The sequence below is a fragment of the Meleagris gallopavo genome, chromosome 13 (assembly GCF_905368555.1).
Source record: "Meleagris gallopavo chromosome 13, MGAL_WU_HG_1.1, whole genome shotgun sequence".
NCBI lineage: Eukaryota > Metazoa > Chordata > Aves > Galliformes > Phasianidae > Meleagris > Meleagris gallopavo.
In genome coordinates, this window is record NC_139416.1 from 16796268 (window position 1) to 16813426 (window position 17159).

The window sequence follows — 17159 nt, forward strand, 5'->3', positions numbered from 1 at the left end:
ATAGAGCAGTAGGCCTTCAAAATGTGAAAATGCCATGTACCTTTCAGAGTCATCCAAAGCCCCAGAGGAAGTCCTTGCCTCTCTGTACTGGCTGCCAGGTTTGTACAGAAATTTTCAGTCGTATTTTATGTGTTTAAAGGGCCTGATCCCAAACACCTTGACTCTGGGTCTGCTCTGTGGCCTCTGCCCATGTTTGTTAGCCATGTTCTGCTGTTTGATCTTATATTAACGAGGCTGAAGGTTAGGCTAGGCTGTACGTAAGCTTGGATTTTTATTTCAGCCTGAAGTAAAGTTTGCTTCACGGAATAGGAAACCTGCCTGACTGTATTATAGAAGCAGGAATTCAGGGGCTCTAAGCTGAGATCTGCAGGTATGTTCTAGCTAGGATATGCCAACCCAGGACAGCCTGCTGAGGTCGTGGCTCTAAGCTTTGATGCAGTATCCTGTGAGAGTGGCTTGCTCACACTGTGTGGGCTATTAGCTTGGGTCTCTGCTAGCTCAGGCATCTCTTCCCCAGGCTCTGTTTTGCTCCCTAAATTTAAGAATTGGATCCTGTGTTGATGGATGTTCTGCTTGTCCAGCAGCCAAGTAGGAATTATTGCTACTTCCAACTGCAGTCTGCAAGCCAAGAGCTAGACCACATTAGCTAGGGAACCACTGTGTTTCCTGCCAGTCGCTGAGCACAGCCCGGGGCATCTCATGCCTGAGATGGATAGGGTTCAGCTGTTGAGAGGAAGAGCCCTTCCAGAAAAGCTGCTTATGAACTGGGGCTGGATGAAGGGAGAGAGGGTTCACGGTTTTAAAGCACAGCGTTTGGGCGCTCTTCAGTTCTGTGATCCAGCCCAGCAGACTGCTGTGGGATCTGCTGAGTAGCTGCGGGTGGTGTGTGGTGTCAGATGGTAGAAGGGAGGGCTGTGGTGATGTTCCACAACCAGAGAACGTGCCTCCAGCTGGGCCCACACTCGGAGGAGCCCCACTGCAAGGCACGCTCCCCAGCTGCAAGCTAACACCGTGGTCCCTCCCCATTGTACGACCAAACCTACGGGATATCCTGTTTTCAGGGGTAAAGAAAGCAAGGAGGTCTGCAGAACGAAAGTGCCTCATGGTCTGATGAATTGTAGGCATGTGAGGCTGTGCCAGAGCAGGAGCACAGGGCCTCGGTCAAAGCAAACCTTAAGGGATAACAATGAGAATGCAGATCTGAAAGCGCCTTGATAAATAAATGTCAAAATCAACCAGCTCTGAGTTTGGTTTTGATTTTCCTGCTGGTTGTACTTGCTTAAAGGGTAACTAATGTTTATTTTTGTCCCGCAGTGTGTATTTAGGGAGCAACTTCAGAATCCGGCCAACAATTAGTAACATTTTGAATGCTCTGGCAGTCTGAATGGCAGCAATATAATAAAGTTCCTCTCTTTTTATGGTACGAATGTGTCCTGATGGTCATCTTTTTTTCTGGAAGAAAAAAAATACTCATAATTGTCTCTGTCTTCCTCCATTTTTAGGTCAGCTATGAGATGCTGGGAAAAATCCCCATCCTTAAGAGTCTTCGGTACAAAGAGAAGCAGGCGGGCAAGGATGTTACCCTCCAAGATGAGCAGCCAGCCTTGGCAAACGCCAGCAAGTCAGCAGCGTTAAATGAGAAGGCAATGGCTGGAAAAACAAGACCACAGGCTTCAATGGGCTCAGCTCAAACAGGACAACAGTATGTTGAAAGTGATTCTTTAAGTCCCAGATTAGAGGGATCTGGCATGATTACTACTGTGTATGTGGGGAACATACCTCCCAACCTAAGAGTGAGCGAGCTGAAATGTGCTTTAAGGGAATTCCATGCAGCTCCTTTACGAGTGAATTGGCAGGGAGCACAGCACAGGGCTTTTCTCGATTACAAGGATAAAGCAACCGCAGAGAGTGCTGTATCCTCTTTGAAAGGCTTGAGCCTCGGGGGTAATACTTTGCGAGTTGAGCTGGCCAAGAATCAGAGAAACAAAGGGCAAGTAGAAATCAATAGTCAGAAATGAATATGAATAGAGGAAAGAGAAAGAAACAAAGGCGTGTTTTTATTGTTTTGCAAGAAGCAGACCTAAGTTTTCAAGGTTATTTGCATATGCTGTGATCTCCACAGGCTAGACAACAAAAGGCAAAGCCATATATTCAAATAAATGAGGCATACATCTCATAGATGACTTGCCTGCCTCGTTCCTGCAGTTGTAAGTGCAAAGTGTATTTGTCAAGATAAATGACAGAGGAGCCTTTTCTCTAAATGGTTATCCACAAAGTAACCACGCTCTGTGTATTTGTTTTTCGTTGGCCTTGGGGTGATTTGCTTTTCAGTGTACATCTGTTAGGCCTGGATCAAAAACTTGCCCTTTGGTAGCTGCGTGCAGCCACATGGAGGGAGGTGGTTGTGTTCTGTCATCTGCAGATTGTACCTGCGGATTTGTACTTGTGAGCTTTAAAGCCAGCTGCAAAAAATCTGTCTTAGGGTTTGCACTTAGGTTTACTAAGAAACAGGGTTTGCCTCTTGGGAATTTTCAGTATATTTTTCATTAAAATGGAGAAGGAGGGCTTGGCCTTTTTGTGCTCTTAAAGAACTGCTGTAAAAACACTGCCTCAGCCCCTGAGTTCTTGTTGTAGCTATTAGGATCAGGTGGATGAGTGGGTAGCTTCCACCTCAGGTTTGATCAGTTAATTCAGCCCTGAGTGAAAACATCAATCTGGAAGTGGAAAGAAGATACCAGCTTTCTCCCTAAGCACTTCAGGTGCCTTTTTCATGGATGATTATAAAGCAGGTGCTTTTCCTGATTGTCTTGTTTCTTATAACGTGGTGTGATTCCATTACCTCTGTGAAATAACACTGATAGTCATTTTAGTGGAAATAAAAAGCAGCCAAACGATGGTCAAAACCTGTTGGCTTTTATTATATCTTTTTTTTCCTTCGGTTCCCTATTCCTGAAAAACAAGTTAAATTTTGGCTGAACCATCCTTTCTAAACAGGAGCACTTTTGCCATTGGTGCTGGGCACACAGTCAAAGTAAGCATCCAAATTGATTTTTCTTAAACTTGGAAACTTTTTTTAGCCAGAGGGTACCGTTATGTGTATTTTAAGTATGTTATTATGCCTCAGGGGTCAGACATTTTGTACAGAATTCAACAAATTCTCAGTGTTATCATGTGCTCTGTGCAGATGGTCTCAAGGAGAGCACTGCTCTGACTTCTTGTAAGGTCAGCAAAGGAGAAGTTTCTGAAGAAATAGGCGCTGTGCTCTTAAATGCTCTCTTTTCCTCCAGCTCAAGGTTAATTTTTGTATCACTTAGCCTGAAATCAAATGTAATCACTACAGAGGCCCCTGCATCTCGTTTCAGTAGTCATGTGCTTCAAGGATAAATAAGATTCAGGAGTCCTGTTACTACTTAAAGACACTCATTGCATCATGATCTTAGAAAGCAGAGGGAAGAAAAGCAAAAAATAATCATACATCACAGCCTTCCCCTTCAAAGGATGGCAAATTAAGAAGAGGGATCACATGATGTTCTTTTTTACTCTCATAATACCACTTGTTTTGGTGAGGATGCTGAGATGACCTTAGAGTTAAAAAGTACTATCCCACCAATGCAAACTTCAATCATCTCAAACATCTTCGTGTATATTACAGATTGAACTAGCCTTCCCTGGTCACATTTGTGGGAAATTCATCTTCTGCCTTGTTTCCTCTGATTAATGACCAAAGTTTTGACACAGATAAGATTAAGCACTGTTGACCACTTAGGGTTTTATTAGGAAAAAATGTTTTGTTTTGTTTTTTCTTTTAACTAAGGCAAAGAAATCAAAAGAAATGTGTAAGTGGCAAGTACTTTGTATTCATACTTGGAGACACACAAGAATTCTTTTATGCTAACCTTGGTCATCAGTTTTTTGTTTGCTGGAAGCCACCACAACACAGAGCTCAATGTCAGCTGGCCTCCAAAAATAATGAAACAGTAGAAATCATAATGGTTTTCTCTGTATTTTGATAGTAAAAGCTTACGTGCTGGAGGTGTTGGATGTATTTGCTTTCCTCTTAACCCTGTATGCAGTCAGTGGCCAGTTTTGTCTGGACAAACATACCTAGATAGAGCTTTTCTCAGATGACTTTTCTCTTTGCAGGTTGTGGCTCTGTGTGCAACCTGTAGCATGAGTGTGTAAGACTGCTCTGCATCTAGCTGATTCTCTGTAGTTATCTTCTGGCCTCTCACTTTTTTTGAATGCAGTTCACAATCCAAACCACACTACTGGAAAGGTGTTAACCAGGCAGAGGTATGTGATTGTAATTAGGCTCTGAGGAGAAAAGTAATTGCTATAAGCTTAGGCTAATGAACTGTTCGTTTTGAATGGACTGGAATAATGTTAATGCAATGATAATTTCCAAGTTGAGCAGTCATTTTTTTGATCCAAGTTGTTAATAAATAGCAAGATCATTTGGGCATCAGCAAATCAGTAGTAACTGTGCTGTGAACAAGCTCATTTCTGTCATCTGCTGCAAGAGCAACAACCTGCAGGAAGAAATTAGTACAGGCAGCTGCTGAGAAGAGCCTGAAGCTACAGAAAGTTCACCGAGGTTCAGAGAACCTGCAGAGGTTTATAGTTTGCATGAAGGTAAGCAGTAGTCCTCTCGAATAAGAAGGCTTGGCTTCCCCACATTCCTGCTGTTTTAGGGTGGCCTTCTTACTTTCACAAGGGTTTTCTCCTGGCAAATGTGGCTGAAGAACATAACCTCTCCCCTTTGGAGATGAAAAACCGTGGGGAGTCCTATCTCATCTGTGCATTGCTATTGGATTCACACAGTTGAAAACAAGAAGTGATTTTGTAGGAACTTAAGTATTTATATTCTGCAATGAAAAGGAAAAAAAAAGAAGTAGCATAACTTGCAGGAAAGCTGTTCTATAAGCTTATCTGTAAGAAATTGGGTGTATCTCATGCTTTCTGAAATGTGTTATGTATTAACACAGTTGGTAGGAGTTTGACCTTGTGCATGCTGAAGTCTGCGTGATTTCTGTCTTGAAGCAAGAGAAGCTGTCTTAAGAATGAGGCTCTTACCACTGCTTAGGAAGCTGGTCTTCTTTAGCTAGTGACATTTCAATGCAAGATGCTCAATTGCTGTTTAATTAAGCAATTCAAGACTACCGAAGGCACACGCCTGCATGACTTTCTGGCATCTCCAGCTGTATGATGTGGATTTTTTCTTACAGGCTGACCAAGTTCCTGCTTGGGTAGGCAGCAGATTCTGAAGAAAGAGTGAATGGGGCAGTTTGCATCTCTTAGGTCTATTGTTTCAGGCTCTCTGCATGCTCAGGAAGGCATCAGTTGTACATGAGTCACTTCTGACTTTTTTCTTAATCCACAAAACTCTGAAATGTAATACTTTTCAGTGAATCCTTGGACTCTGATCTCATAATGAAACTCGAGGAACTGAAGTCTGCTTATCTTTTACTTTGGCCCAGATCAAGACTGTGCAAGATATTTTACTAATGATCGAGCCACAGAATCCATGCCCTAAGGGATTTACTGTCTGAATTAACAAGCTTTAAAGATGAGAACCTTTGCTAAAGCAATAATTCTTCATTTTCTGCCGCTTGTAGTTGTAGCCCTGCTGCTAGCACCTGGGATGGCTACATAGATCTGTCACCTCATCTCAGGTGCCTGCCAATGCACACAGCCCTTCCTTATTGCAGTGACTAGTTTGGGACTTCCAAAGCTTCAGTGCTTCAACCCTGTTCTCTGTAAACACCCAGAGCAGTGGTGAAAACGTACATCTTACCAATTAACCCCCATTCTCGTGCTTTACGAAGGGTTGAGGTATCTTCATATTTTAAGACACTCACGCTAAAAACATCCACAATGAGAAAGAAGTGCCTAGATGTTGCATAAAATTCTAAAATGCCTTTGATTAATGGATAGTCTGCATTCAATAGGAAATGAAGTGATCCCTAACGCAGACAGATTTTAGCCCATTTGCAGCAGAAGAGCCTGTGTCTCACTGCTGTGCGATGAGAAGAAAAGTTCAGCAGTACAATGGGAAATACTTTACTGAGCCAACTTTGTTCAGAAGTAATTAAAAATGAGGTCTTTCTATTCTCTCTGCAGCCTGATGTCCTCACTTGTCATGTGGTTCAATGCATTCTTTCCAGTTCCTTTCATGGCACAAAACAAGTTAGGATGTCGTTATTGCATGCCCCCTCTCTTCAAGGGTTCAGTGGGGAAAGATGCTGAACAGCTCCAGAGGCTGCAGTGAGCAAACCCAGCCCAGCTTCTATGGCAGCTGAGAGGGTGCAGAGCCTGGCAGCGACCACCCTAGGTGCTATATGAGCTTCCCAGAGTGCTTCTACCCCCTCCGTTTGTCCTTTTCTATCCTCACTTGCAGGAGAGATGCAAAGAGAGGATGCTATCAGATGGATGGAGCCCCTACCAGATCCATTAGGCTTGAGAACGTGGTCGATTTGGAGGGGATTTTCTTTTGCTGAATGATATTAGTCACAGCGTGGTGTGTGGCACAGAGCACTGAGGCAACATTGTGATCTGCTAACAATAAAAATGAGGTGGCTAACTGCCACTCAGCACTGAAAACTATACAATCATGAGGGTTTTCCTTCAGACAGCTATGTCCATGCATTTCCTGGAACGTAGACAAGGCCACACAGCTTCAATCCACCAAAGACAACAGTGAGTAAACAAGCCATGTTGCTGTGTAGTCTTCTCTAAGTGACAAGAGTCAGAGATTATTTGTTTCCATGGAGAGAACAAGGGAAAAAAAATATATATATATCTCAATGTCGGGGTGGGAAGAGAGCAAAGCCTATGTGACACAGCCAGGTCCCCATCCAGCCCTCCAGCACCCATTCACATCAGGCCCTTGTTCTCTCACAGGAAGCAGGCTTTAAGGACACATGATTTAGCTCATTATCTATCATCAGAGGCCAGTAAAATAAAGGGGGTGGTTAAATACTGGCTTCAAGTCATGTCTTTATTTATTTATTTATTTTCTTTTTAATTTCATCTTCCAGCACTTCAAAGAAAGAAACAAACGTGGTTTTTTTTTTTTTAGGAGAATGCTTTCATTGAAAGTCAGTCAGTGCGTTTTTTCTCTTCAACTCCAGCAAAGGGTGAGGAGGGGAAGGAAAAGCATGTGCTGAGATTTCTCTCATTCCGGTTCCTTAGAAGGAACAGCCCCATGCAGCAGTTCTGGCTTTGGAGGAAACATCTGTGACTGTGGCCATGTCAGCCAGGCAAACATACCCCTTAGTGAGGTAGGTGCTTGTGTATGAATGCCTCTGTTTCCTTGTTGCCATCTATTAAAGATTATCTCTCTACAAGAAGAGTGCACCATTTCCCATGTTTTCATGTGTAATGCTTGTGATGTCTGCTATAAACATCATGAAAAATTTCTCTGCCCCTCCACTTGCATAGGTATATAAAAGCCACTGCTTTTCATCTTTTAAAGCACAGCAGCAATGTTTAGGGCCGTGTATCCTGCCATTGTTCTGGGCTGGGCATCTCACTGAAGTCACTGGGAGAAATGACTTCAGGATACGGACCTATCTAGTGCATCTTTACAGCGGCCCCAGTAACATCCACGTTTTACAGATGGAAAAATGAGGAAGGCAGAGTTGGCTCCTGGTAGGCTGCTAATTCCCAGCGTTTGGGGAAACGGCTGGAAAGACAGGTTAGAGGCCCATCAACTGCTTGCTTTTCAAAACACGTAGCATGGTGACCTTTTTTATGTGATGGATGGCAACCTTGTTTCATCCCAGCGCCTTCTTTCTTCCCAGCAGAGCTGCAGCATTGCCATCTCTGCCTCCACTCAGCTGCTGGAGCCACCAGGCAGCCCTGCTGTGGCTGGGAATGGTGTCATCCCACAGGTCCTCTTGCTACTCGAGAGCCTTCTGGTCAGTCAAAGCACACCTGCAACTCTCTCTCCCTTCCAAGGGTGCAAAACACATCTTTCTTTCCCTGTGAAACCAGACAGGGGACTTAAAATAATGACTTTTTCTAAGACGTGCCTCCTCCTGAAGTCCAGCAAATCATGCGAGCGTGTTGTGGTCCACCCATCTCATGCAGAAACACGTGGAGCTAAAAGTATGGGGGTTTTTTTAAGGAATAAAGCAAACATTTGGAATGGTGAGATGAGAAGGAAAGAAAAAGGTCAGGGAGGGAAGAGAAACATTCATGAAACATTGCAAAAACCTCTACATTTCTCAGCATTAGTGTATCCGTTGCAGCCACTCCTTAGTATTTTTGAGCAATCTGTTAGAGAGAGGTTAATCATTCAGACAAGAGTAATACTTGCAGTTTTTCCAGAGGGATATCATGTTTTCAGAGCATTTCCAAGCACTTGTGCTGCTCGGATTCCAAAGGTTGGCATTTCCATCTCTCTGAAGGAAGCAATTACCCCAGTAGTTGATCTGCAGTATCTTTTCTACCATATAGAAACACAATTGCTGTAGCAAGTCTGGCTCCAAGTGAACTCTTGGTACTTTTAAGTCCCTGCAAAACTTTCCAGGCTCTGACATCTTGCTTTTCCAGGTGTGTTTGCTTATTTTTTCAGTAATTAGCCTGAAGCTGAGCTGAGCCACAGAACTGCACTTTCTGTACCATTCCAGGTCTTTCAACTCCTGCTACCACAAATAAAGAAATAACTATGTTCAGTGTAAGAGATACTGAAGTGTGGAAGCACTGCCAGTGTCCACGCATCTCATTCTGTGATCAAGCAGATTTGATCATGGTTTGGTCTCTAGAATGGACGTTTGCTCTGATACGTGTGCCTGTAGCAGTACGTGAAGTTGATATGTGATATGGAACCTGCAGGTGTCTAAGAAGAGGAGCTTGATGTTTATCCTAATGATGGGGAGTTGGTCTCAAAGAACCTTTTATAAGCATGTGCAAATAGACAGCCATGCATCCCAGAATGTCTCTGATGAGCTTTATTCCTTGTTGTCTTTCCTTAATAATCTTCTGACTTTAGCTGCTGATTGCGCAGGATGGATACTGGCAATGGAATTTACTTAAAACAACTTTGCTGCCTGCCTCTCCTCACTTCCTGGGCCAATCTGATAATTGTATCTATGAAAAGCATCAGCTCATGATTACGGAGTTGCTGGCACTCTGTGCATCTCCTGCTCATTGTGGGGATCTCCTTCAGCCAGTCACCTGCATCAGTTACTATGTCCCTGAATGCGACTCCCACTGACAAAGATTTCTTGGCTTGTATGAACCACCCTAGCACTTTTCCTGCAGAGCCTGGTGGCAGGCAGCAGTTCTGCTACTAAGAATGCGTGGAAAGTGAATAAATGCTGAAATCTGGCCTTCTAAAAGCCTGTGCTCGTACCAAAGAAGTCCAAGTCTCCTTTTCAAAAGCTGTGACTCGGATCCATCAAAGTACAGAGCTTCTTGGATTCAACAAAGAAGTCAAGCACCCGGTTTGAGCCTTCCCCTGCTAAGAAATATGGACCATACTCAGCACTTGGCCTTCTGAATACCCATTAAAGATTCAGAAGATCTGTTTCTACCAGGGAAGTCTCCTGCTGAGTCTGAGTAACCACCCCTGCCCAGGAGCATCGTGTAACTGTACCAGGAGTATCTGTAGTCATGGGATACTCGATGCTGCCCCACAGCACGTGTCCCCATCTTTCCCACCTGGATACAGAACTGTCCTGAGCCAGAAGCATCCCATGAAGGAGATCTGTTGGTGATGGGGCACATCAGACATTCCGACGCTAAATCTGAGACGTAGTAAAAGTCTTTTCACCTTCACACTTCTAGATGGTGGAAAGAAAAATAAGAAGAAGGAAAGGAAAGAAGGAAAGGAAAGAAGGAAAGGAAAGAAGAAAGGAAAGGAAAGGAAAAGGAAGGAAAGAAAGGAAAGAAGGAAAGAAGGAAAGAAGAAGAAGGAAAGAAGGAAAGGAAAGGAAAGAAGGAAAGGAAAGGAAAGAAGGAAAGGAAAGGAAAGAAGGAAAGGGGCAGAAACATCCCGAAGCAGCCGGGTTCGCGGTCACTGTTGGGAAAAACCCCTTGGATTCGGGGCGCGTTGCGCGGTGCGCAGCACCAGATGGCGCTGCCTCCAAGGGAACGGCTCTGCTCCGCCGCCCCCGAGCTGAGCCCCGCATCGCCCCCGGGTCCCTCCTCACCGTCACACGGAGACCCAGCCGTATGCAAGCAACAGGGCTGTAGACGTACACATGCAACTCCACGGCAGCCCTAAGAGGCTGGGTGGAAACACTTGGAGATGAGCGGAGGGAAGTGGAGAGGCTACCAACCAACGCGTCTTGCTGCATGAATGTTCTGCCATGGCACGGCCTGGCCATTGCTGCAGCATGTCTGGGGACTTCTAGGTCCCCTGAGCTGCTGGTATATCTTGTGCCAAATCTGCTGAGAAAAACCAGGCTCTGATTCTTGATGTGCTCCAAAAGTGCAGCGCAGCAGTGAGCAAATTGCCGCTACTGAAGGGAGCCATGTCAGCTAGCCACAGCTCGGATCTGGGCATGGGGAGGTTGTTACGTGAGCAAATCCTGTATTTCTGAGCAAGCCTATTCCTCCTGTCCTCTTTCAGGGCTCTGGCAGCATTTGTGAACAAGCTTATTCCTCCTCACCTCCCAGCAGAGCTCTCCTGCTCACGCAAACACATGCACAGAGCTTGTACAAAGGGTCCGGTTGGGATGACAGCTAGAATTTTCCCATCCCCTGGAACAACAAGGGAAAAAACGGGTTCATCTTGTGCAGAACAAGGGCTGTGAGAAGGAGCCTGCAGGATTTCACCCTCTCCTCCCTGCTGTAGGTGTCGGAGATGGAGAGCTGCCTGTTTAGACTGCGCTCACTGGCTTGAGGAATATGTGGCGTCCACGGTATGCAGTGGTTCTGTTTTTCCAGGTTTGGTGGCTTGGGGTAAGGGGAACCGATGGGACGGAGGAAAATGAATCACACAAACCTTTGTTGGGGACCAGATATTAAACCCTGCTCGGGTGGATTGCGAGGTGTCTGCCTGCCCTTCCCAGCCCCGCAGACAGCAAGCTGTGAGCAGATCGATAAGGTGCCCGAGTCCAAAGCAAATCTGAAGGATGAAAAAGAATCTTAGAAGCGATAGTGAGATTTCAAGGGAGGAAAAACCACTTGGCAGAGACTGAACTCCTAACCCCGAGCCTTTATCTCGGCCACACCTAGCACAGATATGTGCATCAGGAGTCAAACCCCAGCCTTCAGCTCGCACGTGGAGATGGTAACAGCGTGGCTCACCTCCAGCAGGGATGGCCAACACGCAATGGAGAGAAAGATTGGTCCACAAAGGCACAAAGATAGAGGAACTCCAATAAGGATTGCAAGTTGACAGCCGATCCCTTAACCATAACTACCCTTGGGAAAAAAAAAAAAAAAAAAAAAAACACCCCCAAATTAATTAAACTTCCCAGAGAAAGGCTTCCAGTAGCTCATCAAGCCCTTCCCACCTGCCTTAATTAGAAAGCTTGTGTGTGTGTGGCTAACTTTGCTTTTAAGTGAACTCATTACACAACGCTCGGCTAATTAGTGTGCCGTAACTTAATTTGCCTGGATGAAGATGGACATACACAACTGAGTAATCAGAGTAATTTGTATACATCTACACGTTGGTAGTATGCACTGATACGGGTGCATTTGGCCTATGGAGATGGTTGAAGCAGGATGTCTGGAGTTGGGTGCATCCTCCAACAAATAAACCTGAATCCTTTGCAATAAGTTGAGTGCCCAGCACATGGATTTGTCCCTGGGTTTAGGTAAGCGCCAGCCCCCGGTTACCTGCTTTGATTTTATATGTTTTATATCTTCTACGGTGAGGAAAGGCTGCAGAAAGCTGCCTTGGGCTCCATAGGGTCCGGCTGGGAAGAAGAGAGGAAGAGCTGAAGGCTGTGACCCCACTAAGAGGCTCAGAGCCATCAGATACCACCTTTCACTTTTTCCTTGGGCAAAATAATAAAAAGATACAGACGACAAAGACGAAAAAGAAATAAAGTCACCTCCAGCTTTCCTCCCTCCTCGCTCCATCTCCCCGTTTCAAACAGCCCCGCAGCCACCAAAAGGGAAACTCCAGGACCCGCCGAGCGCCGCAGCCAAAACCAAGAGAATCCCTTGCAAGTCTGCACCAAAATGGGACTTTTTTGCCCCAAACACAGGGAGCCCACAGACTCCTCAGATAGAACTCGGCCTCTCACACCGCATTGCTCGTTTATTTGCTGCTCATACAGTCGTGAAGCCCACATACAAAGACCATACATGTTTTATTTCGGTTCAGTTTTTTTTCCTCTCTCTCTCTTTTTTTTTTTTTTTTTCTCCTCTAGGGACAAAACGTACACAAAAGGGCAAGGGCGAAAAAACCAAAATAATAAAATAGAACACAAAACCAACCACATCATTACAGTTTTATACAGTGCAGAAAGGAATTAAAATAGGTGACACGAACTGTACAAAGTCAGGGGAAAAAAAAAAAAAATAGACGGGGAACAGAGGGGGATAATCCTTCATTATATATATATTTCTATAAAAACATATGGAGGATTGTCTTTACACAGAGACCGGGGTCGGTTTAAAATTTACAGAGATTAACTAAAAAAAAAAAAAAAAAAAAAACAACAACAACAAAACCCAACATCTATATGGCAAATATTGCCAACAGAGCTCCACCGCTTTAATACTGATCAACTGAGACTCCTCATGTCTCCATTATTAGCAACAACGACGACGACAATGTAGAATAAATAACAGAAGGAGCGTGGCTGTCTCTTTTCAAAGTGCCTTATTCTCTCTGCATAGGGTCTGGTCCTGCAGTCTTTACGCAGGTAAAAAAGAAAAAAGAAAAAAAAAATCAAATCAATGGCTAAAAAAAAAATAATAATAATAATAAATGTGATCCCTCTGAGAGATTTTTGAAAAAAAAAAAATTAAAGAAAAAAATTATTTTCAGGAGTAAGGGCTCGATGGGAGCGAAGGGCCGGAGCAGCGCTGCTCTGTTGTGCTCGGGGTGCTCACAGCATCCCCTCCGGCTCTGCCCCTGATGGATGGGGCTGTGGCATCGCTCTCATTTAGAGAATTGATTTAGAACGCTTCGTTTGCAATTTCTTTTCTCTTTTCAAGGATATAACCCAAAAAAGCTCACGTAGCAAACCTTTCAACCCAAACTCGCAGTCGGAGATTTCAAGATAAGGGGCAGCGGAGAGTTTCGGGGAGCTGCTTTTTTTCCCCCCCCCCTCCTCCCCCCCTTCCCCTCTCTCTTCCAGCCTACCCCGACCCAAGAGAAGAAGAAGCAGAAGGCAGAGAGCGTCTTTGATTAAAGACACGTGGTGGAGCCCGGCCCGGCCGATGCTCAGCTGCGGGGCGCGCTCAGCCCCGGGGCCGCCCGCATTCGGCCTCGCCGCGCTCAGCTGTCCGCTCCCCGGGGGTCCCATCCATGGGGACAAACTCAGTCTGCAGAACCCCCCCCTCACTCCTCTTTCCTCCTCCCACAGGGTCCTGGGTGGGAATGGGGGTCGTTCCCCGGGTCAGACCTCGGCGGCCTCCGGGAGGTGATGGTGGCTTTTCCGCCCCGTCTCACATAACGCACGGCTTGATGTCCTGGTATGTCACTTGTTGGTGGTAATAGGAGCCGCTGCCCGCTGAATGCATGGAGGAGGAGGCCATAGCGTTGAAAGAGAAGACGAATTCCTTTCTGTCGCACATGCTCGGAGACTGGGAGTGATACCGCGGGATGCCTGCGGGACGGAGAGAGAAAACGGTCAGCCATCATCATTATATTTACACCCCACCAAAAAAAAAAAGAAAAAAAAAAAAAAAAGAAAAAAAAATCGAGCGCTGGGGAGAAGGAGATATCGGGAGGGGAACACCCGGCCGCCCGCGAATCGAGGTTTTGTTGCGCTCCCATCGCTCCTAGAAAATGCGGGCAGGTGCCGGAGAAAAGCCCGTAGCTCCGACCCCTCTCGGCCTAAGGACATTTCGTTTTGGTTTTCTTTTTCATTTGTATTTGTATTTGCTGCGCCTGCGCGCAATCCCCGCAGGGTGCGGAGCGGAGTTATTCGGCAGCTCCCGAGCGGACCCGGCGGCACAGATTGGGCGGAGGGGCCGAAGCAGCCCATGGAAACCCCCCCCGCTATTTCCGCAGCCACTTCGGGACGGGAAAAAGGCCCCGAAAAATCGAGACTGAGTTCGGGAGGAGCCGCGCAAATCCGCTCCGGGCTCAGGAAGAGCCCCGTTCATTTTTGGGTGTTGATCTGAGACTTTTCGGGCAGGCCTGGGAGTTCCTTTAGGACTGATTTTTTGCTTCATTTCTCAGCGAAATTAGTGTGCTGATCTGCGGTTTATTGGCGGATTAGGGCCGAGGTGGAGGCAGCGGGTTCCGGCTGCATTCCGCTGCCTTTGGCCCGGTTCGGCCCTGCGCTGAGCTGCGCCTTTCCGCCCTGAATTCGTGCTTCTTCCCCACCACCGCTCCGCTCTACATCGTTTCTGCAGTTTTTTCTCTCTTTTAGAAAACCGGGGGCCAAACGCAGCGAGCCCAAACTCTTCCCTTCCACGGCCCCGAAGCGATGCGGAGCGCTCCCCTCATCCCGAGAGCCTCCCCGGGCCCCGAAGTGAACTCGGGCCGTGGTATCAATCCCAGCTCCGAGCTCCCCGTCCCTCCACAGGCTCAGAGCCCGGCGGTCCGACGGCGGCCCGGACACCGCCGTCCCCCCGAGCAGCGGCACAGAAGATCCGTAGGGAGCGGGGACACCCCGCCACCGAGTTCGTATAGGCGGAGGGAGGAGAAGGGCCTGGAAAACACCAGCCTGAGAGGAGCGGATTGCTGCGGTGTGAGGCTGGAGGGACGGGGGCGGATGGTTAAGGACACGGGAAGCAGCCGCTCCCGTAAGGAAAACCCCCGCTTCGCTGGGAGCCTCCTCGAGGAGCCCTGCGGTAGCCTCTATCGATACCCTTTCCTCGTTGTTCCGCCACCTCCTATTTGCTCTGAACCCCCAGGATCCGTCCCCGGCCTCCCCTTCCCGCATCCACGCGGGACGCGGCAGCTCCCAACCCCGCAACAACGACGGTGCGAAACCCGACGGAGCGAACCGCCGCATCCTCCGGTAAAGAGTGAGAGGACCGCTGCTTCCCCTCGGGGGGAGCTGCTGTTAAACCAATCCCCGGTGCCGTGGCCGCGGTTTCCCCCCCGCTTCCATCCCCGCAGGGTTCTCTCTCACCCGTCCGCGCCTCACCTTGAAGCTCGGCGGTGTTGTGGCTGTTCTGATGCAAGTAGGGCTGATCGAGGGAATGCGTGGAAAGGCTGGAGGACAGCGGGTTGGCCGCGGGGTTGCAAGGCGACAGCGGCTGCTGCTTGATGTAGGAAGCTCCCGTGTTTAAGGCGGCCGAGGCGGAGGGAGCCCACGCAGAGGCCGAGCTGGAATAAACCGAGTGCGGTTCCATCACCCCTCCGCCGGGCAGCAGCGGGGAGGCGGGCACGGAGCTCTCGTGGTGCGGGTAATCCCCCGCCGAGGAGCCGCTGCAGCTGCCCATGTAGGAGTGCCCGCCGTTGGAGGGCAGGTGGGGCACGGAGTGTCCCGCAAGGCCCATCCCGTCCACGTTGCCGGCTAAGTGGCCGTTCATCATGCCCAAACCTCCTTCGAGGGAGAGGCTGTTGGGAGGGCAGGAGAGCCCTCCGGCCGAGCCCTGGAAGCTGTAGCTGTCGGGGAGGTGGTTGAAGCTGAGCCCGTTCATCATGCTGTACATGGGCTTCAGCGCTTGGCATTTCCTCCTGAAGCCGCGGGGCCGGCGGCGGAACGAGCCCTCCTCGAACATGAACTCGCTGGCCGGGTCGATGGTCCAGTAGTGGCCCTTACCCGGGCGGCCCAACCCCTTGGGCAGCTTAATGAAGCACTCGTTGAGCGAGAGGTTGTGGCGAACGGAGTTTTTCCAGCCCTGGTAAGAACCGCGGAAGAAAGGGAAGCGGCTCTGTAAGAACTGATAGATCTCGCTGAGGGTCAGCCGTTTGGAGGGCGAGCTCTGGATGGCCATGACGATGAGAGCGATGTAGGAATAGGGCGGTTTCTCCGGCCGCCGGATTCCCGCGTTGGTTTTCTTCGCTTTAGGGCCGCCGCTGCCCGGAGCTCCGCCGCTGCCCGGAGCGCTGTTGCCTCCCGGCCCGGAGGGAGCGGCGGAGGCGGCGTCCATGGCCGAGTTTTGCGGCTGCTTCTCGGCCACGGAGGACATGGGGCCGTAGCTGCTGTGCACAGCGGGAGGAGGGGGCTGAGAGGACAGAGCCTGCTGCGCTTCTGCAGTCATCTACGGGCAGCTCCGCGGCGGCCAGCCCCGGCCCTCCTCCGCCACCCCCCCCCACGCGCCCCCCCAAAAGGCCACCGCGCTGCTGGGGGCTCGCCGCGATCCCCCCCGACCCTCCTCCTCCTCTTCCTCCTCCTCCTCCTCCTCTCGGCCCCCGGCAGGGTTTGTTTCCACCGGGAGCCTTCACCCCTCAGAGGATAAACAAATGGCTGCGACCCCCCCCCCCCACCCCTTTTCCTCCTTCTCCTCCTCCTCCTCCTCCCACTTTATCCCTAAATCCGAGCCCGGCTGCAGAAGGGGGGCCGCGGGGGGGAAAGCTGCCCTCGGCTGCCGCGAGGAAAAGCGGGCCGCCTCCTTCCGTCCCGCTCCGTGCTCCGGGACCGTCCGCGTCCCGCCGGGCCCCCCACCTCTAATAGGGCCGGCGCTGCGAGGAGCTGCTTCCCATCGCGGTGGCTGTCGAGTCTGCCCCCGGCCCTCCGCTCGCCTTTTGCTTTATCTCTCTCCGCGGCGTCTGCCGCTCCTTTGACAGACGTAAGAACGGAGAGGAACTCCCCGCCCCGAGCGGCTCCCCCACGCCCTCCCGGGCGGCCCCCTCGGCCCTCCTGTCCCGGCCCCTCTCCGCAGCTCCTCAGCTTTTAAAGAGCCCTTTCCACGCAACGCTCCGCATCCTTGCCCACCTCCGGATGGGGGGGCCACGCGTGACCGCGACCGAGCGTGGGGTCCCGGCACCAACCCACCTCCTGCCCCCTCCTCCCCCACCGTTCCCCGCACTGCTTCTGTTGGAAACCACCGGGATGGGGAGGGACCCACGCGGAGGAGCCTCCGGGCAGCGCGGAACATCCGCGGCCGCGCAGTGGAGAGGA

At 49.1% G+C, this 17159-nt stretch overlaps 2 protein-coding genes across 11 annotated transcripts in view; one reads left to right on the forward strand and one right to left on the reverse strand.

Moving 5' to 3' along the window:
- Nucleotides 1-12638, forward strand: part of MTHFSD (methenyltetrahydrofolate synthetase domain containing) — a 24721-nt gene extending 12083 nt beyond the window's left edge. For 5 of the 9 annotated variants that reach the window (XM_085234810.1, XM_003209866.5, XM_019619885.3 and 2 more), the window contains 2 exons: nucleotides 1503-7280; nucleotides 10580-12638. In XM_085234810.1, coding sequence (XP_085090936.1) covers nucleotides 1503-2018 — 516 coding nt within the window. In that variant the 3' untranslated portion in view covers nucleotides 2019-7280; nucleotides 10580-12638. Of the gene's footprint in view, nucleotides 1-1502; nucleotides 8685-10579 lie in introns of those variants that run through there. The other 4 variants (XM_085234809.1, XM_010718224.4, XM_085234813.1 and 1 more) reach the window with 4 other exon arrangements.
- FOXF1 (forkhead box F1) lies at nucleotides 12206-16949 on the reverse strand. 2 transcript variants are annotated; one of them, XM_085234808.1, is made up of 3 exons: nucleotides 16704-16949; nucleotides 15237-16237; nucleotides 12206-13742 (listed from the first exon to the last, which is right to left on the reverse strand). In XM_085234808.1, exons 2-3 carry the CDS (start codon nucleotides 16225-16227, stop codon nucleotides 13582-13584), a joined length of 1152 nt encoding a protein of 383 aa, XP_085090934.1. In that variant the 5' UTR covers nucleotides 16228-16237; nucleotides 16704-16949; the 3' UTR covers nucleotides 12206-13581. The 2 variants fall into 2 exon arrangements, with proteins under 2 accessions (XP_085090934.1, XP_085090933.1); XM_085234807.1 differs by lacking the exon at nucleotides 16704-16949 and having other exon boundaries at nucleotides 15237-16418.
- Between the last annotated feature and the right edge of the window lie 210 nt (nucleotides 16950-17159).

Bases quoted from the DNA above. Each gene is read 5' to 3' on its own strand.
- FOXF1 (XM_085234807.1), bottom strand. From the start codon at position 16,299: ATGACTGCAGAAGCGCAGCAGGCTCTGTCCTCTCAGCCCCCTCCTCCC. The intron at 13,743-15,236 runs GTGAGGCGCGGA...TCCGTCCCGCAG, and splicing joins CAACACCGCCGAGCTTCAAG to GCATCCCGCGGTATCACTCC.